The sequence below is a fragment of the Cydia amplana genome, chromosome 27, assembly GCF_948474715.1.
Source record: "Cydia amplana chromosome 27, ilCydAmpl1.1, whole genome shotgun sequence".
In the NCBI taxonomy this organism is placed as follows: Eukaryota; Metazoa; Arthropoda; class Insecta; order Lepidoptera; family Tortricidae; genus Cydia; species Cydia amplana.
Window position 1 is genome coordinate 5068949 of NC_086095.1, and position 25301 is coordinate 5094249.

At 36.8% G+C, this 25301-nt stretch overlaps 2 protein-coding genes across 3 annotated transcripts in view; both read left to right on the forward strand.

Moving 5' to 3' along the window:
* The window catches only part of LOC134660471 (scavenger receptor class B member 1), an 87749-nt gene that overhangs the window by 41968 nt on the left and 20480 nt on the right, over positions 1-25301 (forward strand). For both annotated transcript variants that reach the window (XM_063516230.1, XM_063516228.1), the window contains exons 3-4: positions 8370-8530; positions 14183-14324. In XM_063516230.1, coding sequence (XP_063372300.1) covers positions 8370-8530; positions 14183-14324 — 303 coding nt within the window. The remainder of the gene's footprint in view (positions 1-8369; positions 8531-14182; positions 14325-25301) is intronic.
* Positions 1534-2402, forward strand: LOC134660369 (uncharacterized). The gene has a single exon (XM_063516101.1). The coding sequence runs from the start codon at positions 1539-1541 to the stop codon at positions 2400-2402; it is 864 nt and encodes a 287-aa protein (XP_063372171.1). The 5' UTR covers positions 1534-1538.

A 25301-nucleotide genomic window follows, 5' to 3' on the forward strand; every position in this document is an offset into this window, starting at 1 on the left:
AAATATTTAATGTTCTCCTCGACATAGTTAACGGTTGAGATTTTAAATATTTGGGAGATTTATGATGGCTTTGACATTGCAGGTTGAATGATTAATGGGTGCTGGGGACTGAGGTCGCCGGTTAGAATTTCAATAATCTATGTAAATATAAATTAGTAAATTATTTTTTACATGCGAATATTTTCTATAGGTACTATATAAATTATTTATTAATTCATATTGTTCATAAACCATTTAAATAATTCTTTTTTTAAAGGTACAAAAACGTGTCTAAAACAATAAATAATAACAACTTAAAATTTATCTAAATTATATCATCATCTTTGCTTGCCCTTTAATCCGACAACCATAGTAGGGTTTAACTTAGATATTTAACACTTTTAAAGGCAACAAAATATGTAAATAGTTATTTTATTTTATTTCTATTAATAACTACTAACTACAGCTAAGCAACTAAGTAAATTAGAAAAATCGAGAGGACGAAAACTAAAACTTTCGGAAAAACTGGCGTCTTTTTTTGTGGATTAAGGTACCTACTATTAAATTGTACAACGGGACTTAATCGCGTATCTAAGTTTTAAGATTTACCTCCGACGTTTCAAGGACGGCGTTGTCCCCGTGGTCTCGGAGAAGACTGGCTTAAGTTGACATCAGCATCTTCTAACCGCGCGAGTTTTTCGAACTACCCGCACGTCGGAGGTAAATCTTAAAATTTAGATACGCGATTAAGTCCCTTTGTACAATTTAATAATGTGTAAAAATCGTGAAAGTTTAAATCAGACAGTAACATATAGGTAGCTTTTAAGAAGTAAAAGATTCCGGAGATGATAGGGACGCATGAATATTAGGATTAGTCCATTTATTTTATGATGTTCACAAAAAAGTCGCATAGGTAGGTACCTAACTTTAACTCGTACTAAAAAGGTTCTTGACACAAAAGCGAAATAAACCTTAAATGATATGAAAGGTCGAACACTTGATCCTTAGTCAAGATAAATCTCAAGAATTCTCAATTTTATTTATTATACTATAAGATAAGATAAGAACGATCACGTAGGTAGTATTTTTATGTTCATGCTCGTATAAAATGTTTTATTGCAAAATATTTTGCATTTGCGGCTTAATAACAAGATTGCCATTGTGAAACAAATAGTTGTTGAAATAAAAATATTGCGATGTTTTATGGGCCATGGTTTATTCATTTTATTATGCAGATGTGGTTGAAAATTTTGGGACTGTTATAAGTTTAAATTTAGTTTTGACCCGACTACAGGAAGGATAATTAGAAGTCTACAAAATGTATGTTTTATCGTAGCGTCAAAAGTGTCAAAACGAATGAACCGATATTGATTCATGAATAGGGTTTCTGGTGTCTCGGCCTTTTTTATTGCAAGCATACTGTCCGATACTATACGGACAGGAAAACTCCCGTTTACGGGTGTTTTCTTGATCTAAGCAAGGCCTTCGATTTGGTGTCCTATGAAAAGTTATGGCAAAAACTGCATGAGGATACGACATTGCCCAGTCAGCTGATTGGAATGTTCAAGTACTGGTATGGTCATCAATATAATGTTGTTAAGTGGGCAGATTCATTGTCTGATGCTTACAGGTTGGAGTGCGGGGTGAGGCAGGGGGGGCTCACGTCACCTAAGCTCTTCAGCTTGTATGTAGATCGCCTGATTGGTGAGCTCAGCAATGCCATGGTCGGATGCTCAGTGGGCGGTAAATTTATAAATAACATCAGCTACGCAGACGATATGGTGTTGCTGAGTCCATCAATCAGTGGCATACAAGACCTGTTGACGATATGTGAGCGGTATGCGGAGTCTCATGGCCTCAGGTACAATGCCTCGAAGAGCGAGTTGTTAGTTTTTAAAGCGGGTACTAAGAGCTACTCGCATACCCCTCAGGTTAAACTTGGCAACATTCCTCTCAAGATAGTTGAAGAATTTAAATACCTGGGGCACTGGGTTACTTCATCCCTCACAGACAACAAGGACATCGAAAGGGAACGCAGGGCGCTGGCGGTGAGGAGTAACATGTTGATCCGTAGATTTGCTAGGTGTAACAAAAACGTTAAAATTACCCTATTTAGGGCATACTGTCAGTCATTTTACACCTGCAGTCGATGGATCAACTATACTCAAAAAACCTACAGCGCCCTGCGCGTCCAATATAACAACGCTTTCAGGATGCTGTTGGGGCTCCCGAGGCATTGCAGTGCGTCAGGCATGTTCGCGGAGGCGCGCACGGATGGCTTCCACGCGATAATGCGCAAACGTGTTGCGTCCCTGCTGAGAGGTATCGCCGGTAGCCCCAACAGTCTCCTGAAAACAGTGGCAGGACGGGACGATGGTCCCTTCCAGTACTACTGGAACCAGATGCACATGGTGTCCACCTAGTTTATAAGTCTAGTTGTAAATGTATATAGAGTTTAAGTTTTATTTAATTGTACATATATGGAATAATTTAATTCTGAAATAAATGATATATTATATTATTTCTCGACGCACGGGAATTCTCGACCAGGATTTCTCGAGTTTCTCGAGTAGGTACCTCGAAAAATTTTTAAAGTTTAAAAAAACACCATGATATATATTTTTTTGCTTTATTAGGTACTAATCAGTCATAGGAGTCGTAGTTGAGATCAATAATCAACAAATGGAAAATTTTTAGTTACCATAAATTGCACTTAATAATAATAAAAAATAACAACAAACAAAAAAAACTATAGGTGCAAGCGTGCGCGCCTTCGATGTGATATGCTATAGATATATATATATAGGGCACGTATTTAACCGGTCAACTAATTAATCGAATTTGGGTAGTTTAAAAAAATAGAAATGGCTACTAAAATTAATAGTATGGCAACAAAAACGGAGCCTTCAAATATATCAATATGAGTTGTATTTTAATGCCGTTACAGCTTTTGATTATTTTTAGGCAGGTACCAAGTATTTATTTGGCAACTGAATTAATAATATATTGGAGACCATTTATGAAGCACATTTGAAAAAGAAAACGGCTATCTATTAATTAAAAAATGAAGTTCTTTTAAAATATTTTGTTTGGTCATTACACGGTCAACCTAACACGCTCCTCCTCGCTTCGCTCGTCGTCGCACCTATCTGTTGACTCTAGCAGAACACAGTGGTAACTATTGAAAGTAATTAAAAATTTAAAAATCTAATTGTATAATAATATAATATAATGGTATGGTATGGTATATATATGGTAGTAGTAGTATGGTAATGGTATCTAGTGGTATTAGGCGTTTCATGATTAGAAATTTCGACTATAAGTATACTGACCATTGCGTATTGGTAAATTAATTTGAGGTGTTTTGTGTAAAAAGTGACCAATATTCATTAAATTTAACTGCTTTCGTGTTAAAATACTACCTAGCTGAAACGATATGCTCAGTTATGATTATAGTTGATTACTTAGGTGTGAACAACTAGATGACAACTCAATTTTATGATCGCATTACAATATTAGTTGCCAATTTATTATTTTAGACGCCAACCTATCACTTTAAGTTTCCTATAATTTTTTTGGGTGGCTTGATTTTGCTGCCAGTTTTTTTAATAATATGATGCTTATATTAGAGGCTAATATATTTTTTTTGGCGCTAAAATATTAATGCACAGCCAAATTATATTATTATATGCCCAATGAAAGTTCCTGTTTAATATTTTAGTTGCCCGGTTAATAATAAGCCGATATATAGTGTGTGTATGATTTAACAAAATGTAAACAAAGCACAGTATGGTACGAGTAAGTATTTTATTAAGCAAGAATATTCAAGTTAATTAATTTAACTTGATGTTGTGTCATTTAAAACGTCATTAAAACCAAGTCATATTTTCCCCTTATTACAAATCTGCTATTTTAACGTTTGCCATAAACTAAAGATGTATTATGTATCCGTTTCAAATCCCATACTAAATGCAGTCTCGGTATTTTTTTTAGATTCATAACCATAACTTACGAAATAACTAGCATAAATTGGTCTCCGATTACATACAGTTAATACATGTAAAGGTTTAACAAATACTGGTTATTATAAAAAAAGTGAGAAAATAAGCTGTTAATGTAACCATGGAAACGAGTTTGTGAGTCGAGTTCGCTCGGTTTAAATATAGAACTTTATGCCATAACTAAGATATAGTGTACTTAAAAACAGAGTATTAAATTATAGAGACTGTCAAGTCAACCGGGAGGTAGGATAAAGGAGGACTCACGTTAGAACGGTCCAGGCCCGGGCCGAGGCGTCCGACTTTTCGTTTTCTATAAAAAGCATCACGTGATCACACATCATAGAAAACAAAGTGTCAACAACTTGGCTCGGGCCTGGAGGCCTAGCCAAGATGCAAATCGTACAAATGCGAAACGAAAAGTAAAAATATATCGGGATGACAGACGAAAATTCACTTGATTTCCATACATAGACAATCGTCGATAGAAAATGCCTATTTTCTGTAATAGATAATCGTCGATTATTGTCGATTGTTGTATTTAAGTAGGCCCATTACCTTCTGACGTGAGTCTACAATATTATTTTTTTTTTCAATTTGTAACATGCTAACTTAGTGTGTGAATTTAGCATATCTACTAAAAAAATCAATTTTTTTACCATTTCCAAAACGAAAACTTCCTATAGGTATTTCTTGTGAAATTTTGCTTTATTCTTTATTCTTTAAATAAATACAGGTATAAGTTTACAGCTCTAGATATGCCAAAACACTTATACTGTTAATACATTAGTCATTATAACTATCTCTAGGATCTTTATTTATCTTTACATATGTAAAGATTAAAAAACCGGCCAAGTGCGAGTCGGACTCGCGCACGGAGGGTTCCGCACCATCAACAAAAAATAGAGCAAAACAAGCAAAAAAACGGTCACCCATCCAATTACTGACCCCGCCCGACGTTGATTAACTTCGGTCAAAAATCACGTTTGTTGTATGGGAGCCCCACTTAAATGTTTATTTTGTTCTGTTTTTAGTATTTGTTGTTATAGCGGCAACAGAAATACATCATCTGTGAAAATTTCAACTGTCTAGCTATCACGGTTCGTGAGATACAGCCTGGTGACAGACGGACGGACGGACGGACGGACGGACGGACGGACGGACAGCGGAGTCTTAGTAATAGGGTCCCGTTTTTACCCTTTGGGTACGGAACCCTAAAAAGGCCTGAAACTATACTAATTTACATAGGTACTCGTAGAGTTAAAAAAAACTACTTTGTAAATCCTGATACTATACTAATTTACATAGGTTGAGTTTAAAAACATCCAGATACTACAACAGTAAGGACGGCCACTTGTCTGCGAATATGTCTGCGTTTTGGACTGTAGCTAAGAAGTTATTGAGTAATTCTATTGCTCGGTACGTGGGTGCGTTTGAACCGTGATAGGTGCGAACATTTGGATATGCGAAAAGGTTTCTGGCTCTACGTGCGCTTCGCCCTACTGCAGCTATGTAGTTGTCGGGGGTAAAAATACGCATACGCTCCAGAACGGATGGGTTGTCAATATGATTTCTTAGAAGTAGACAGTAGTGTAATGCAAGGGTTTGCTTACGCCTTAGCTCGAGAGACTCTAACCCTACCATTCCCAGTACAAAGGATGACGGAAATAAGTACGGGTAATATCCGAGAATTTTTGGAAACTTTCCGCAACCTGCACATCAGGGATGTTGCGGATACCGATTTTTTGACATCCGCGGATGCGGATTTTTAAAGGCTCACATCCACGGTTGCGGATGTCAAGATAGGTACATAAAAAAACGTCAAATATTACATTTTAGTAATTTTTATTTCAAAAAACCGGCCTAGTGCGAGTCGGACTCGCGTTCCAAGGGTTCCGTACATTAAGTCCGACTCACGCTTGACTGCTAATTTCTAATAGGTTTATTGGCTAATGACTAAATTACCTAGCAGTCTAGCACTTACGCCGATGCTAAGACGTTCCTGTACCGACCTGTTCCACTTCCGCATCCGCATTAAATCCGCATTTTATGCGGATGCGGATGCAGATGCGGATGTTGAAAATAATGCGGAAGTTCCGCGGTTGCGGATGCAGATGCGGATATTCGCAACATCCCTGCTGCACATCTGCCGGCCTAGCCAAGGTGACAATCGTTATCGCTTCGACATCGGAACGCTTTATGTCTCTCTATCACTCTTTCATATTAGTGCGACAGTGACAGTTGCGTTTCGATCGCTACGGTGTGTAAGCGATTGGCATTAGTGCTGAGTCGCTCACTCGTGAGGCACCTCATTTGTACCACTCGTTTTGTTAATTTGTCGCAGTACTTCGTACCGCAAAAATGTCTTACCTCTATTCATTTTACTCATTTACTCGCGCGCATCACGGAACCTCCAGAATTGCACTCCAATTAAATATTACTATTTATTTATTTATAAAGGAAGTGATGAGTGATGAATACATAAATATGTATATACATTAAAAAATGTTGTCGCTGTTGGAATTAATGGAATAGTCGACGCTGAAAATATGCTAGTACCTATACCTCATTTGAAGTAAGACATTGTAACACCTCATTTTAGAAAATGAGGTACTCATACAAACTCATTTTAAATTGATGTCCTACCCATCACTAATTGGCATGTTGGCTAGGCGGCCTGTACAGTTATAGGGCTGAAGGGAATAATTGTTTTCCATCGTATTTTCAGTCAACATCAGTACTTTTTGTACCGAGACTGACTGACCAAGACACGTTCGTACGTTTCCGTGAAAATACGATGGAAAATAATTATGCACTACATCTGTAACCATCTATGAATAGTTTCGCCTAGTATGAAAGATAAAGATATATTTATTTGCAAAAATGTAGTGATAAACATAGTGGACAATTATTTTGGAGGCGTACATTAAACTTAAATAAGCATGCAAATTTTAATGTTTTTTTTATTAATAAATAATAATAAATTATTTTATTTGCGACCAACTTGGATCAATTAAATATGTGTTAGATTGATACGGTGAACAAGACAGTAAAAAGACAAATAAATAACTTATGAACTAAATACATCTATAAATAATACTAAATTAAAACGAACAACCCTAAATATATCTAAAATAAAACAAGGAATATAAAAACTACTGAAAGAGGCCTCCCCGCGCTACCCTGGCGCAAAGGTGAACAGTCTTTAATTTAATCGTCTCTTTAGTATACATACCTACTTACTTGTAATCGACATCGAAGTACATCCTTCTTAGTTGTTACTCACAGACCGGTTTTTATCTCCTGAACCATACGTGCATACGTAACTAGATTCGTGAACATTAAACAGAAAAATATAAATCGTTTCTTTTATTTTTGCAACTTTTTTTTATATTGTGACCTTTTTGCCACTTTTGTATTATTAGTCAGGATCGTGAGCCCTTTTCATCCTTATAGAAAAAAAGTGTCCTAAAATTTCCATACATTTTCCAACTTTCCTTTTTGTTACCGCCATACAAAGTAGTAGTAGTAGTAGGTAGTAGTAATCACTTTATTGCACACAACACAGGTTTACATAATATTTACAGAAATAAAAGTACAAAGTATATGGGGGAATGGCAACACTGTAGGAAAAAAACCCTGGGACATTATTTTATCCCATTAGGATCGAAAGAGCTCGTGATTCTGAGTAGAAATGACACAAAAGTGGCAAAAAAGATCACAATACATAAAAAATGGCTTGTTTATAAATGACACGTCCCGATTTGGTGCTAATTTTCCAGTCTCTCAAAAGTTTTCCCGCCATCGCCGACGAGGTCTGCCGACTCAATTTTGTTATGTTCTAAATATCCAGAGAATTAAAATGTAGATAAGGCGGCCATCACACTGGCGCCGCATGCAGTAACCGCATCAGTATGATAACCGCCTAATTGGATGACATTAAGAGGAAAGTGGGTGATCGCTTCGTCATACAAATATAGTACCCATTTTACTCTCTGGATATGACATTGGATAACATTATGTTTATACAACTTGATGCATATTGATTTTATGTTTATAAGAGTATTACCTACGTACAGACAGACGGATGTAGCAAATAATCCTCTGCCATCGTATTTTCACGGAAACGCACGAACGTGTTGCTATTTCAGTCAGTCTGTACTGAGGTTGACTGAAGTAGCATGACAATAATATAAACATTCCGAGAAAATCACTATTATATCTGTACGGATATGATAGTCGTTTTTGTCCACGTGACAGCCTGATAAAACGATATCCGTCACTTTGGATAAAGGCATCCATAAGAGGCCAGCTGTACATGTTTTTGGTAGCTCCTTATTCAACTGTAGGTTTTTTTTAATGTTTATTATAATTTCCCCTTTCACCCCTCAGGAGTTGGTCCTCCGGCCGGGCTCCATGACGTTCGAGTGGTGGGCGAGGCCCCCCGTGCGGCCCTTCGTCAAAGTCTACGTCTACAACGTGACCAACGCGGACGAGTTCCTCAACAACGGCAGCAAGCCCGTGCTGGACGAATTGGGACCTTATATATACTCGTAAGTAGATTTATATTAGAGTAAAGCTGAAAAATGGACGCCATTTTGAACTTTGCAGTCTTTGGTCCGATTGCGTTTTTTTCTAACTGAACATACAGCGTCAAAATGCCGACTAGTTCCTCAACAACGGCAGGAAGCCCGTGCTAGACGAGTTGGGACCTTATATATACTTGTAAGTAGATTTATATTAGAGTGAAACTGAAAAGTGGACGCCATTTTGAACCTTTTTGTTCCGATAACGTTTTTTCTATTCGCATAATTATACAACCTCAAAAACATCGACTAGTTTTTCAATAAAAGCAGGAAGCCCGTGCTAGATGAATTGGTACCTTGTATAATATCGTAAGTAGATTTTATTAGAGTAAATTTTAAAAGAGGACGCCATTCTAACCGTCAAAAACATGACTAGTTTCTTAACATCGGCAGCAAACCTGTGCTAGACGAATTGGGACCTTATATATACTCGTAAGTAGATTTATATTAGAGTAAAGCTGAAAAATGGACGCCATTTTGAACTTTGCAGTTTTTGGTCCGATTGCGTTTCTGATACAACGTCAAAATGCCAACTATTAGTTCCTCAAAAATGAGAGCAAATCCATGCTAGACGAATTGGGACCTTATACGAGTATATACTCGTGATGGTACACTTTTATCTGAACATCACTACATATTATAAAACAAAGTCGCTTCCCGCTGTCTGTCCCTATGTAGGTATGTATGCTTACATCTTTAAAACTACGCAACGGATTTTAATGCAAACCGCATTAATACATAGAGTGATTCAAGGTAGGTTTATATATAATTTGTTAACCCGTGCGAAGCCGGGGCGGGTCGCTAGTATAGTATAAGACAACATACAAGAGATACTTCAGCTGAATTTATTACCTATACCCAGGGCCGGATTAACCCTAAGGCAAAGTAGGCAACTGCCTATGGGCCCCGCCTCGGCTAGGGGGCCCCGGCGGCCCCACGCGCGCCAAAAAAAAAATTTTCATATGGCCAAAATTCATAAATATTTTTTTATGGTACCAACTTATACCTAATGTCCAATATCAGTTTCTCAGACACACAATCATCAAATGATTATGTAAATTATGTTATTTTATAGCTTTTAAAGTCTGTAAATCGAGCTCGAATTTCAGGCTCACCAGGGCCTAAAACCTCATTAATGAAACTTCGGCCCTCCGAGTACCTCTTGTATGACACATATATTATTGTTGAGTAACATTTGACGATTGGTTCGTATCAGAGCGCTGCTTTCTTACAGCCCGACCTTCGGCGTCGCTTTTTAACACATATAAACATTGATTTCAGAAGCTTAGCCTTTTGCCTCGCATGAAAGCTCACCTCGCTGGTTATAAGTACGCTTCGAGCTTGTTATTACTGAATCGCGATTAGAAAGGGATTGAGATAGCTGTCAATCCATATTGATTTTGACGTAAGTGTATGGAAATCTGTTATTTCTAATCCCTTTCTGATCGCGGCATGATAATACGTATGTGGAGATTGCTGAGCTCGACCTTTAGCCTCACTTTTTACCTCAATTTTCGGTTCGTCTACCAAATCTCTTCTTCAGCTTAGCTTTTGGCCTCGCTGCGCCAAGCTCGGCCTGCGGTCTCGCTTTTTAATACAATGGACATTGGTTGGCGTCTGTGATCTAGCTGAGCTTATCCTGAAGCACGGCTTTGACCTCGCATGAAAGTTCGCCTCACTGGGTAACTTCGGATTTTTAGGTTTTTTTAACACGCTTTCACAATTTTTTCACAAAAAATTTCGGGCTCGCTGCGCTCGCGATTTTTGTTGCTTTTTCGATTTACCCTGTACTTACATGCTAGTTTGACTGGTTAATGAATAATCATTTAAACACATGTAAAATATTTATTATTAGGTTAATTTTAATCATGTGGCTCGTATGGTCAGACAATCGCTGTTCAGCCTCGCGAAATATTTAACTACTTATTGAGGAAAAAAGAGCTCTTCCCACACTGGACGCAAGGAGGAATCGGCAAAAACTAATATAAAAAACCTTTATGTCCACGCAAGAGCGAAAAAGACATCGTTCGGCATGTTCGGATCGGCTCAACCGACACCTGAAGGTTGAAATTAAAACCGCAAACTTACTTCCGTACTGTACTGAATAATTGAACTTATGTATGCAGAATTAACTGTAAGGGGGCCCCGAGCATTGCACTGCCTAGGGGCCCCGACATGCTTAATCCGGCCCTGCCTATACCCAGATACCGCTGGGGAGACAGTGTGGAAGCGGATCTGCGTCAGCTTCAAGCCGATAATTGGCAGGAAACGGCGCAGGATCGGGAAAAATGGTGTGCTCTCGTTTCGGAGGCCAAGATCCTCTTTGGGTCGCTGAGCCGTAATAGTTAGTTAGTTATTTATACCTACTTTCCTTTTTCCTCGTCAGTCGTCACCTTTACCGACATGGAGATAATACTAATTACCACGACGATTACTTATCAATTGTAGTTTTAATCGGAACCGGGTTCTTGTGTCAATTAACCTAACGATGTGTCGCTAAGCGTTTAACACATTCGTACAGACAGACATACAGGGTGGATCCGAACGCTGGGAACCAATTTTGTTTCGGGCGATAGCTTACAAAGTGGCTAAGGGTTCAGTGCCAGTTGCACCATACGCACTTGACAGACTGATCAACATCAGCCAGCGCGCCGCGGTTGTTTACTATTTTTTTATTTATTTAAAAAAATACTTTTCTAGGTATACAAAAGTTTCGCCAAACTGTAATATACAGTAACAACTAAGTATGAAACTTTCCATATAATAAAATTTAGTGAACTCTTTAACGATGGCAACAATTTGGTGCAACCGACCCTTAGAATGGGGGGGAGTGGCATATTTAGAGTGATTTTGTTGAACCTTGACGTCCAAAAATTTGGATTTGAAGGAACCTCCCTGGCAACGGGAATGCAGTTATTTTTTAGCCATCCTGTATAGGAACCCTGGAATTTCATAACAAAAGTTAAAAGTTTAAAAAATCATAACTCGAAAACTACGAAAAATCGGCTAACATACATGCGGTATTTTCTGATGGCCCACGACGTGAGGAATCTAAAAAAAATTTTTGGACGTCAAGGTTTGGACCACCCTGTATATTACCATACTCTGAGGGGTGAATATGTAGGTCATACTGAACACCTTTTTAGTTTAGTATGGGGCCAACCCCGGTATTTGTCGGAAAAACCTAGAAATAAATATACGTTATTAAGTAGAATTATCACCTCCCACCATATATGTATAGTAAAAATTTCCAGCTTTTTTTTTTCGAGCAAAGAACGATCGAAGAGGAAAAATTTCGAATGAAACATAAACTCTAGAGCATCTTGTATGGAAACTTCCATACAAAGTGACTCAATTTTATGTCTTTCAAGCATTAATTACCACTAATCGTCAACATATATTATAAAACGTGACTGTCTGCGTGTGGTTTTCTTATCCAAACAACTATTTAAGTTATGCGGGACACATTAGAAATTTAAATGTCTTTCCACGTTATGTTGGTAGTTTCTTAAACATGATACTTTTTAATAATAAAAAAATACTACCTATTATTTTTATTTTTTTATTGAGAATCAAACAGGTTGCAATTGTAGATAGTATAATTTAAAATACATACATATATACTTGGTCAACCAGATCTTGACAGTAGAAAAAGGCGGCAAATTTGAAAAATGTAGGCGCGAAGGGATATCGTCCCATAGAAAATTTGAATTTCGCGCCTTTTTCTACTGACAACATTTGCTTGACCAGCTATAGCTGGTCAACCAAATCTTGTCCCTTCGCGCCTACATTTTTCTGCCGCCTTTTTCTACTGTCAAGATCTGCTTGACCATCTATACATACATACATATATGACCACATTAGCTTGAAATCATCATTTTACCTAGTCAGAGCTATGATATACCTTACAAAGTAGACCTTATATTACCTACAGTCCTACACAAAATAATGTAAGGTATTTGGGCGGTTTTTTTTTTGTTGTCCCCTACACTTATTTTCAAATTTGGGATTTTTTATGTTATTTCTACTCAGAATCACGAGCTCTTTCTATCCTAATGGGAGAAAAAGAGTGTCCCAAAATTTCCATACATTTTTCGATCTTTCCATTTCGCGACCGCAATACAAAGTGAACAATGGTGACGTAATGGAAATAAAAACCTTAGGACACCTTTTTTCTCCTATTAGGATAGAAAGAGCTCGTGATTGTGAGTAGAAATAACATAAAAAATCCCAAATTTGAAAAAAAAGTGTAGGGGACAACAAAAAAAACTAGGTCGTGCACAATATACTATTCTGTAACCTATTACACTTAAATATCATGATGCGCGCTTTATAAAAGACTGTACAATTATAGTAACAGGAAAATATTTAAATAATTATACAAATGCTGATTATAAGTAGTTCCGGTAGCACTCGCAGTGCAGAGTGCACCTTGTAGTACAAATAATTTGCAGTACTTTGACTTCAAGACTTTAGGACTGAAAACTTTTACTGGAAGATATCACTTAAAGGGGATGAGTTCGGCTTTATGCCAATGTTATGTTTGCTGTGGTTTTTGGTACTATAAAAAGTAAATAAGCATTCATGCGTCTTTCCCATCGACACATAAAATACATCAACGCATATCTAAACCCTATCACAGAATAAATAATAGTACTAAGTACAGAAGACTCACTCTATAACAAAACGCGTCTGTTACGATCAGCACAGATATGGCCGCTAGGTGGCGACAGCGCCACGCGCGGCTTATGGCTAGCCACCAAAATTGGTGTGGAACGGTGTACTTTTAGCTACCTGTAGCAAAACGACGAAATCGCGGAGTGAGCCACGCCTGACCCTATTAAACTAAAAGTATAGTTATAAACAATTTATTGCACAAAACAAGTACATAACACAGAGCGAATACGAACTTATCCCCTGAAGGGATCTCTTCCAGCTAACCTTTAAGTAACTTTGAGAGATATATACGAAATGGTAGTTAAACTAAGATAATATGTACATGAGGGCAAGACTAATTAGTAATTAGTTAATTACACTGTTCGTTAAAACTAATGATGGAATATTCGCATTACCATACAGGCATGCAACGCAAGCATTATGAAATCTGTCATATATTTCATACAATTACATATTGTATTGTAATATCACTACATAGTATAAAACAAAGTCGCTTCCCGCTGTCTGTCCCTATGTATGCTTAGATCTTTAAAACTATACGCAACGGATTTTGATGCGGTTTTTTTAATAGATAAAGTGATTCAAGAGGAAGGTTTATGTACAATTTGTTAACTCGTGCGAAGCCGGGGCGGGTCGCTAGTATAATATAAACACACAAAATATATAAACAGACAACACTGAGGATAGTGGTGATGAGTAAGGTGACCTCATAGTAATTGACAAACAATTTAAAGAACTGATTGTACTGGTCGTAATATCACAACTGTGTCGCAGTTATCTTGAAAGATGCTGACACGCGACATCGCATGTTCACCTGAAACTAGACTCCTTGTTTACTCTTATAAACAAAGTTTACGTTTCCAACGGATACGTTTTCTTATAGTTTTTTTTTATCATTAGAAAGAAGGTAAACTATCTTTTAATATTTTTTTATTGTTTCAGACAAGAATGGGAGAAAGTGAACATCACCGACAACGAGAATGGAACCCTGTCGTTCCACTACAAGAGGACGTACACGTACCGACCAGACCTCAGCGGGCGGTCGGACGACGACGCTGTAGTCGTGCCCAATATACCTATGCTGGTGAGTGAGAAACACGACCGACAAACGACCGACAAATTTGTCGATCACCGACAATTTGGTTTATTACAGTCTAAACAAGGTCGTGCACAATATACATATTATGCTGGTTAGTGAGAAACACGACTGACAAACGACCGATGAAGTAGTCGGTCACCAACAATTTGGTTTGTTAGAGTCTAAACTAGGTCGTGCACAATATACATATGCTGGTGAGTGAGAAACACGACCGACAAACGACAGACGAAGTAGTCGGTAACCGACAATTAGGTTTGTTACAGTCTTAACAAGGTCGTGCACAATATACATATGCTGGTGAGTGAGAACGACGACCGACAACTGACCGACAAATTAGTCGGTCACCGACAAATTATTTAATTACTGATTACAACTAATAGTTCGTTAAACGAAAAATACACTAAAAGGGTGACCGAAACATTGGTCGGTGTCTGAATATTAGGTTGAAAGACTACTCAAGTTGTTACATTTGTACGAACGACTGGCCGCTACTATGGTGGCAGACGGCAATAAATAGTAGAAAATGTCAGTAAATAATAAATAATAAAATAATGATAATTTAGCCGTAGGTATACGTCCCACTTCTGTTTCTGTTTCTGATTTTAAATTTTATAATAACCGATTTTTATATAATTGATTGTTTAATTACTTTAATTTAAAATTCACAACGAGATCAACAACTCCAACAGGAAATAAGTAATCAGAGGCATAAGATATAATAAATAGGTACCTATATACATATAAGAATTATCGCTGAGAAAGTGGTTGGAATAGTCATAGATTCTATTATTTATTATTTATTGATGAAGCTAATGGTAACGATTTGTTTTCAAATAATTGTAATAGGTACCTATAATAAGCATTCTTTAATTTATTTACACAAGGTAGATGTCACTGTCCCAATACCTGGTATATTTAAACTTAGGTCATTTGCAATATGAAAAAGGGCGTGAATTTTTGGGTATCTATTAGCATGTCGAGCTCTGGGCGTTTACCTTTCAATAGATCACAGTTGGTTAAAAGTCACGGTTGTACCAAATATAAGTATGTTCTAAAAGGTGTGCAGGAAGTGATACGTTTCTGCGCTATAGAGTGTTTTACTTTCCAAGTATATACGTTTTTTTTTGCGGTAAGCAATTGAAATTTGGTATTCAAATGGATTTGTTATACAATTTCCATTTTAATTTTTAACTCCCCATTCCATACGTAATAAACGATACTCTTACTTAAATGGTTAATTGAAAGTATCCTCAAGAAATGATATAAAAAAAATTATACTTAAGTCATGTTTAAAAATGTTTAAAAAAAACGTATTCGAAATGAAAAGTAAAGTTTTTTAACTCGGGTGAAAGGCATCATTTCATCCCTTGGTTAACAATCTACTATAGAGTTTTAGATCAGTGGGTAAATATGTACTTGAACGCACTAGAAATTCCGACCAATAATTGTTTCTCTAAAACAATGCAAGCCCACATTTGGCGGGTTTTCTACCGGTCAGTTTCCTTTTGACATCCGTGTGAGGTGAGATCGCCAGTCGACACACATCGGTGCCACGCTCTCTGACTCGTAATGCGCCCGGTCGGGCGTAAAATAGATTGCGTCGACGCTGCCCACAGGACGCATTAGTGACCAGAATTAGATAATTGGTCGATTTAGTAGTACCTACCTAGTAGTAGTAAGGGGCTATTCATAAATTACGTCATTTCAAATTGGGGGGGGGGGGTGGGGTCTGGACATCGAATGATGATAGCATGACGTAGGAGGAAACAGGGTCATTCGAAGCATTATTTATGGATGATTTTAGGGGGGGGGGGTCAAAAATCGTCAAAAATGACGTAATTTCTGAACAGCCCCTAAAACACTTTATTGCACAAAAATTAGAACAAAACAGGAAAAATAACATTCGTCAGTCGTCGATTTTTATTGTTGTCAAATTTTTTTCGTTACATTTGGACAAAATTTGGCTGGATTGTAGAGCACCTCATTCTGGGCGAAATACAAAAATCCAATTTGGGACAAAAAATGTGCTCTTGTATGTTTTTCGTTAAGTTACGGAAATACCATAACTTTTCGTAACTCTGTGGAAGATTTAGGACAGGACATACAGTGAATTTGCGCTTGTAAAGACAGGAAACTCTACCTAAAGTGTAATTCTATGGAACATGCTAACTATGTAAACAAACCGCCATATTAAAATTGTCTCTGAATGTCAATTTACTAGTGACTTTTATTTGCATAGTTAGCAAGTTCCATAGAATGACATTAGACATTACATATACGTACCACATTTTTTTTTTCAAAATCTGACGCATAACAATTTGTCAGCAAAATATAAATGGAGTTTTGTAAAAATAATATATTATTCTTTATTCACTATGTATTTGCAATATTAAATTGTACATTTTGAAACTTTAGCACCTTTTAAGCATTACAAAACGTACTTAAACACACATGTTCGAATATGATTTCGCAAAACCATACACGGCATACACCGCGGCCGCCATTTGCCATAAATGCCACATTTCTTATGGAGACGCTATGAATCGTAACGTTTAAAGTCACTGCAGTGGAACGGTTAAAAATAAACGAATATAACCTTTATTTTTATATGGTTAAGGTGTGTTTTGTAAGCCAGTTTGTGAGCTAATACCGTATAGACGAACAGTTGGGGGAATTCAAGCGGATCGTATAGAAATAACTGATTCATTAGGTGTACAGTCACCTGCAATACTATGTTACTCTACTCAATGGTTAACTGGAAGAAATCCCTTAAAGGGATTAGTTCGCCTTTGTACTGCCTATACTGTGCCATAAATTTGTGTTTTGTACAAAGAGTTTATACATGTTACTCTTCGAAGGCCGCAAAAATATGTGACACGCTCTTATGGCTCTACTAATACGATCGTGTCAGATATTTTTGCGGCCTAAGTTATGTAACATATTATTGCAGGTGACTGTACACAGTTTTCTAGGTTTCTTGGTGTTGCATACGTTATGGTGGTTATAATATTCATGAGGTCTTATTAACATACTGTTGATTTGTTGCATCACTACGTTTGTATGAAGTAAGTAATTAAGGGTATAGAGTTATTAGACCAAGATAAGTCAACAACGATTTTGATAGCACACGCAGGGCAAGTGTTATTTAATACGTCATAATTTCATAGAAGTTTGCTTGGCTAACAAAAAGGCACATGGCCCCAAGATTTTTATAAATCATTGTATAATATGTACTAGATATCTTTTAAGATAATTACGTAATAAATAGAAAGAAAGAAAATAGTAAAAATGTTTAAGCCATTTTCGTATTAAGTGTCTACAAAATTGTTACTGAATTCGCATGCAAAACAAAACAAACATAGGTCATTTTGGTTACCGCGTTCACAGATTTTTAGGATTGCTAGTAACGGGTCAGTATTAATGACTAATGAGTGCGCCCACTCACTAGCGGTTGTATTTACATAATGTGCCGTTAGAGGATTGTAAGTTGTAAGACGTGGGAGTAGGAAACTATAAAAATAGTGACAAAATAAAGAGGTCAATGCCCTGTAGCCCGGTGTTTGTAGGTATTTATAGTCATTATCAGGTTAATGGTATTTTCAAAAGGATAAGGTTAAATAATGGTCCAGTGGTCAGGACGTTAGCCGCGTAAGCTGAAAACGCGAGTTCGATTCCCGGTGGACTTGGTCAGTTTTTCTTTACCAATGAGTTTACCGGAACTTTGGTATGTACAGTCGCCATCAGATATATCGGAGCGGCCAAGGTGTTCACAATATCTGAACACGCACTCTAACGCCGTGACAATAGAGGCGTGTTCAGATATTTGTGAGCACCTTAGCCGCTCCGATATATCTGATGGCGACTGTACGAAATATTTCATATTTACCAGTCGCTTTTGTGTGAAAGAAAACATCGTGAGGAAACCGGACTGATCCCAATAAGGTCTAGTTTACCCTCTGGGTTGGACGGTCAGATGAGATGGCAGTCGCTTTCGTAAAAACTAGTTGCCAAGCGGACCCCAGGCTCCCCTGAGCCGTCGCAAAAAGCCGGAAGGAAGATGAAGGTTAAATAATTGATGTTTTTTAAGTGCGATATTTAATTTCCATAGTTGTGCGAGACAGGAAGTTTCGAGAAACGCAGAGTTGAGGATTGCCATTACTGCCAACCATAGTGTTAAAGATCGTTGTCGCGGAGAACGATAAAGTTATGGGTATTTTATCTTTATCACATTATAATCACACCCATTACTTACACGCTTAACTAAGAGCATAATTACACCCAGTTCTAGTTTACCTTTTACTACTTTACTTAACTTAACAGTTACCAAGGCTGGCCAACTTAGCCAAAGAACTATAATAAAAACCTTAATTAGCGAATGCCTTGAACTGCATTTTGCAACGAAACGCAAACAAACGAAAATATAACTTATTTCTATGTCATTCGTTTCAAATTTAAGTGCAATCGCCGCGTTTTATAGTTAGATTTGTAAGTTAAATTGAAGTTTAGTCATATTTTAAGGTGGTAAGGTGTGTTTTAGTTTGGATGGGGAGAGTGTATGCATGTAGAATGTAAGTAGGTGAACAACCGAGTACGCATTCTCGGAGTAAATACTTGCGCGGACGCTGCGCGAAATCGTAAGGTTTGTTAGGTTATGTCACAGTTTTGAATTGAGTCTACTGGATACAGTATTTAAGTTATTTCAAAGATAGTAAAGCCTGACCAGTAATATATGATCACGCGCCATATTGCAGAATTTCAATGGAACTACATTTTTCATACTAAACTGAACTGTCACCACATACAATATGAGAATAACAGCGCCCTCTTGACAATGATCATATAGTTCTGGTGGGACTTTACTTGATATATAGGTGACTTTAGCCTTTTATTCGACAACGTCCAATCCACTGCATATAAGTCATAACATCGACATAACATTGGGGTTTTCAATGTACTTGACTATGTGTAAAGCCTGAGTGGACGCTCTTGTTGGGCGTGCAGCGGGGCGGCGTGCGGCGTGCATGTTAAACAAATGCGCACGTATAGGAGCGGCCTTAGTACACGCTGCTCACATCATGCGTGACAGCCACGCTGCACGCCCCGCCGAACGCTCCGCTCCGAGCGTCCAGTCGTCCACTCAGGCCTTACACTAAGAGGCCAATTCGAACGAGCGACTGACATAAAACCGATATTACAAACAATATCGGAATCATATCAGTTAGCTGTAATTCGCGGTTTCATTTCGCTCTGACTTGTCCGCAAAGCAAAATAATAAGGTATAATTCACATTCGAGGCTAAGTCACATTCGAGAGTGATATGGAATTATCCGAATATTTAAACCTTAGATAATATTTTTCTAAGAAAGTAAGTATGTACTAGGTATACTGCCGTGTCAAGCCAAACTCACGTATCTTGAGATACAGTAGTTTGGGTTAACCGGGCTAAATCGATTTAAAATAGTGTCTTTTATATGATACAATAAAGATTTCATAATTTTTTGCCTTAATTTTCACATAAAACTAAATTGCCAAAATACTGTAACTCTGGTTTTAACTACCTATTTATGTATTTATGCCATAATCCCGTATCTTTAGTTACCACAAATAAGCTTAACAAGCGCGACACGCTTGAGGTTTGCTAATCTGTTGTAACTTTCGATACTTACATGAGTTTGGCGTAAGTAACCTAAAGTACTGCTATAATAGCAGTATTTTTGTTGTATTCCAATCAGGGACCGAATACCGGTATATTCTTCATACAAATTTACCGGTATTCAATTTCGGTATAATTAATTATCCTTTCCTAAATACTATTCTAATAATATCACAGAAATGTCGTGAATGCTATGAGATATTTTGATCTTTAGTTATACCGGTAACGGTCCCATTCCAATATGATTCGAGTAGGGTAACAGTGCCAATACATTACATACAGGAAATATCTTGAATCTTGAAATTCAGTTCTTCCCAATATGATGAAAAAGGTATAAAAACATTCATTTATTACTTTATATTTAATTAAGACACCTGTGTGACCCTGGTCACAGAGTATAATAAGTATAATAACGTAAGGTCAGTGGGCTCGGAACTTCCTATAACTGTACACCTTGACTTTTATTGACATTGAGCGTTATTATATTATTTATTGAAAACCTTTATCACTAATATGGACAGGTTATTCAACTTGTTCGTATATTGTTTTTATTTGACACCTGCCTTGTCAAGAATTAAGTTTTTCAACAGATTTTGTATTGAAATGACATATTTTAGAATAGGCTACATGACTAATTTTCATTTATGGTATCAATCGATCGGGTTTGTTTTTAGGATCAAATGTCTATATGGGACCCATTGCATTATAAAGTAACACAAAAGTCAGAAATTGTAGTCAAAGGCCGACAGTCGCACTTCACTCGCGAAACGCCCTATACAAAACGGCCAGGGGCCGTGACGTCATCGCCCATCTTGTAGTATGGACAAAACAAGAAAATTGCGTTTTTGTCGGTGAAATATTGCGTTTATGTATATAGTTGCTATACAATATTTTTTTGGGTGAAATGTAAGGAATCGAATGATACCCTTACTTTTTTTTGTTTTTGGAAGTTAAAAAAAAAAAACTTAAATTTTGAAACTTTCAGGTCCTGTATTTTTGTAATTTTTCAATATTTTAGTTTAATATCCACATTATTGTGATAAATTGCTCGTTTGCTATCTATTTTACTAGATTTTGTTATAAAATTCAACATGTGTCATCATCCCTATTAACCTGTTACATTTTGAATAACAATGATAGCAAATTCAAAATTACCTCGACACGCTCTTATTCTCTTAACAATAAAGTCGCGTCAAGATCATTTTGAACACCCAGCCCGCTCAGCAACTTCTGCTGTTGACTGTACTAAGGCAACCAAGATTTCCATAAACAGTTATAGACTTTTTCTACTCCCGTACTTTTATTTGTCATTTAAAAGGTCGTACACACACCTTTAAACCCCTATGTTATAGTTGTCAAGACAAGTCTTTAGTCTATTCCCCAAAAGTATTTGTGCATACACGTGGTATCTTTTTGGTACTTTTACCATACTTCGTGTAATCACCACTTAAAAAATATTGTATGAAATACATTGTTGCCAACCTAATTTTAATTGTCATCTCTGACATATGAGTACTAACTAGTAGAAACAATAAAATTGCTTCAGAAGTCAGAAACGCGCATGTGACACCCGTAATATAGCAAGATCCATACACTACGAACACCGCTTAGCGTTGCTTGTTAGTCTCCATAGGCTACTGTGGCCAAAATCGAGAAAAAAAAACTGTCCAAAATTGTAATTTAAGTAAGAGCAAGTACCAGGGCCTCATGAGTTACAAGAAGGTGTCGCTGACCAACCGGCCGTAGGGCGCGGGGCGCGGTGGCCGGGTCGCGTATCTTAGCTGTACTTTTGGTTTGTTTACCTACATATATGTTCTATATAATTCCACTTGTTTAAATACAATTTCGCGTGTGCTAAAGTGATTAAATTATTAACAATTATCCTATATTTATCTTGTCTGAACAGTGACCATGGATGAGATTGTATCGATCTTAATTGATGTAATGAGTGTTCATTTTACTTGACCTTTCGTTTATTGTTTTTCCTTTACAAAGCGGAAGCTCGTCACATTTGTAAACTATAGTTGGTCAAACCAATTTGTCAGTCAGTAAGAATCAGGAAAACTATACTCATCCTTTTCTTTTGGGTGCTATATATAGTACTAGTGTAAGACAAACATAGTATGATTCTCTCTGTCTATGTTTGAAATGAGACAGCCCTTTGACAAACTATACTTATGTTGCTAAACAGGTAACAGTGCCAATACATTACATACAGGAAATATCTTGAATCTTGAAATTCAGTTCTTCCCAATATGATGAAAAAGGTATAAAAACATTCATTTATTACTTTATATTTAATTAAGACACCTGTGTGACCCTGGTCACAGAGTATAATAAGTATAATAACGTAAGGTCAGTGGGCTCGGAACTTCCTATAACTGTACACCTTGACTTTTATTGACATTGAGCGTTATTATATTATTTATTGAAAACCTTTATCACTAATATGGACAGGTTATTCAACTTGTTCGTATATTGTTTTTATTTGACACCTGCCTTGTCAAGAATTAAGTTTTTCAACAGATTTTGTATTGAAATGACATATTTTAGAATAGGCTACATGACTAATTTTCATTTATGGTATCAATCGATCGGGTTTGTTTTTAGGATCAAATGTCTATATGGGACCCATTGCATTATAAAGTAACACAAAAGTCAGAAATTGTAGTCAAAGGCCGACAGTCGCACTTCACTCGCGAAACGCCCTATACAAAACGGCCAGGGGCCGTGACGTCATCGCCCATCTTGTAGTATGGACAAAACAAGAAAATTGCGTTTTTGTCGGTGAAATATTGCGTTTATGTATATAGTTGCTATACAATATTTTTTTGGGTGAAATGTAAGGAATCGAATGATACCCTTACTTTTTTTTGTTTTTGGAAGTTAAAAAAAAAAAACTTAAATTTTGAAACTTTCAGGTCCTGTATTTTTGTAATTTTTCAATATTTTAGTTTAATATCCACATTATTGTGATAAATTGCTCGTTTGCTATCTATTTTACTAGATTTTGTTATAAAATTCAACATGTGTCATCATCCCTATTAACCTGTTACATTTTGAATAACAATGATAGCAAATTCAAAATTACCTCGACACGCTCTTATTCTCTTAACAATAAAGTCGCGTCAAGATCATTTTGAACACCCAGCCCGCTCAGCAACTTCTGCTGTTGACTGTACTAAGGCAACCAAGATTTCCATAAACAGTTATAGACTTTTTCTACTCCCGTACTTTTATTTGTCATTTAAAAGGTCGTACACACACCTTTAAACCCCTATGTTATAGTTGTCAAGACAAGTCTTTAGTCTATTCCCCAAAAGTATTTGTGCATACACGTGGTATCTTTTTGGTACTTTTACCATACTTCGTGTAATCACCACTTAAAAAATATTGTATGAAATACATTGTTGCCAACCTAATTTTAATTGTCATCTCTGACATATGAGTACTAACTAGTAGAAACAATAAAATTGCTTCAGAAGTCAGAAACGCGCATGTGACACCCGTAATATAGCAAGATCCATACACTACGAACACCGCTTAGCGTTGCTTGTTAGTCTCCATAGGCTACTGTGGCCAAAATCGAGAAAAAAAAACTGTCCAAAATTGTAATTTAAGTAAGAGCAAGTACCAGGGCCTCATGAGTTACAAGAAGGTGTCGCTGACCAACCGGCCGTAGGGCGCGGGGCGCGGTGGCCGGGTCGCGTATCTTAGCTGTACTTTTGGTTTGTTTACCTACATATATGTTCTATATAATTCCACTTGTTTAAATACAATTTCGCGTGTGCTAAAGTGATTAAATTATTAACAATTATCCTATATTTATCTTGTCTGAACAGTGACCATGGATGAGATTGTATCGATCTTAATTGATGTAATGAGTGTTCATTTTACTTGACCTTTCGTTTATTTTTTTTCCTTTACAAAGCGGAAGCTCGTCACATTTGTAAACTATAGTTGGTCAAACCAATTTGTCAGTCAGTAAGAATCAGGAAAACTATACTCATCCTTTTCTTTTGGGTGCTATATATAGTACTAGTGTAAGACAAACATAGTATGATTCTCTCTGTCTATGTTTGAAATGAGACAGCCCTTTGACAAACTATACTTATGTTGCTAATGCTATCCCCATGGGATACACGGTCAGATATATTATGCGTCAGCTTTAAGATTAAGACGAAAGTGGAGGACCCGTGCGAAATCGCGATATCTATTGTCAACTAGCAGTACTGATAATGCTACTTGAGGCTAGATGTCGACTACGCAATAACTCGCATTTTGGTAAGAAAACTGATGTATGGACAGTGGGGACACACTCCTGACTTCGGGCAAACTCGGCACAGTTCCGCTCAGCATTGCTCTGCTCCGAGCAACTATATAATAGGTTTGACACAACTTGACGTCCCTTTGCGTGCACGACCACAGATAAGATAATGACTTGAATTTTGACAAGCCTAAACAGCCGAAAGGGATAGTGCCATAAGTTAGAAAGGTATATCATGCTTCGACCCTGAATCGCTGTCAAACTTCGGTTTTGTAGGATGGCCTTTTTTTTTAATTAATAAATAAAGTCCGTCAACCAAATCTTGTCAGTAGTAAAAGGCGGCAAATTTGAAAAATCGCGGGTTAGCAACACTGTGTTCAAATAATTCCAAAACGCGTGTCATCTGTGTTTTATCTGTGGAATGTGGACCGTGAATGACAGCCGTCACCTTATTTGTTTTCATTTGGTTTTCATTCTGAATCGTTTCTGTTTCAAGAGATATTTCTGCTGTCACTAGGGTTTGCAAGATCCGTCAATTTTTCGGATCCGGATATTTCGGATATTAAAATTTGACGGATCCGGATATCCGGATAATTCGGATAATACGGATCTGTATCAAGAAAGGTGACGAAATTTAGAACTTACATACAACGAACAGCTAGTAAAATGTAAAATGTTCATATTTTAGTTAATTACAATTATTAATAATTATTATTATTATCTCAAAACGATATAAATAAGTATAATAAGATATTCAGTGTAGTCTTAATTAGGTATTCCTATTATTAATATAATAAATGAGTATGAGTATGAGTATGAGTATGCATTTTTTTTAGGAGGCCGTAGTCGATTTGTAACCGAAAACGCCAAAAATGAAGTAATTAAAGGAAATTTATTTCTATATATCTGCTCAGAAGAATTAATTCTTAAGGTGCCTAAAACACCGCTTTAACTTCGGCGTTTTTTCTTAAATTTGCCATTATAAGCTCACAAAATAGAAAATGGAGAAAAAGTTACATTTATGTACTTTTATTATTTTATA

What these genes read in the sequence shown, in the direction of transcription:
- LOC134660369 (XM_063516101.1), top strand. Translation starts at nt 1,539, where the DNA reads ATGTTCAAGTACTGGTATGGTCATCAATATAATGTTGTTAAGTGGGCA.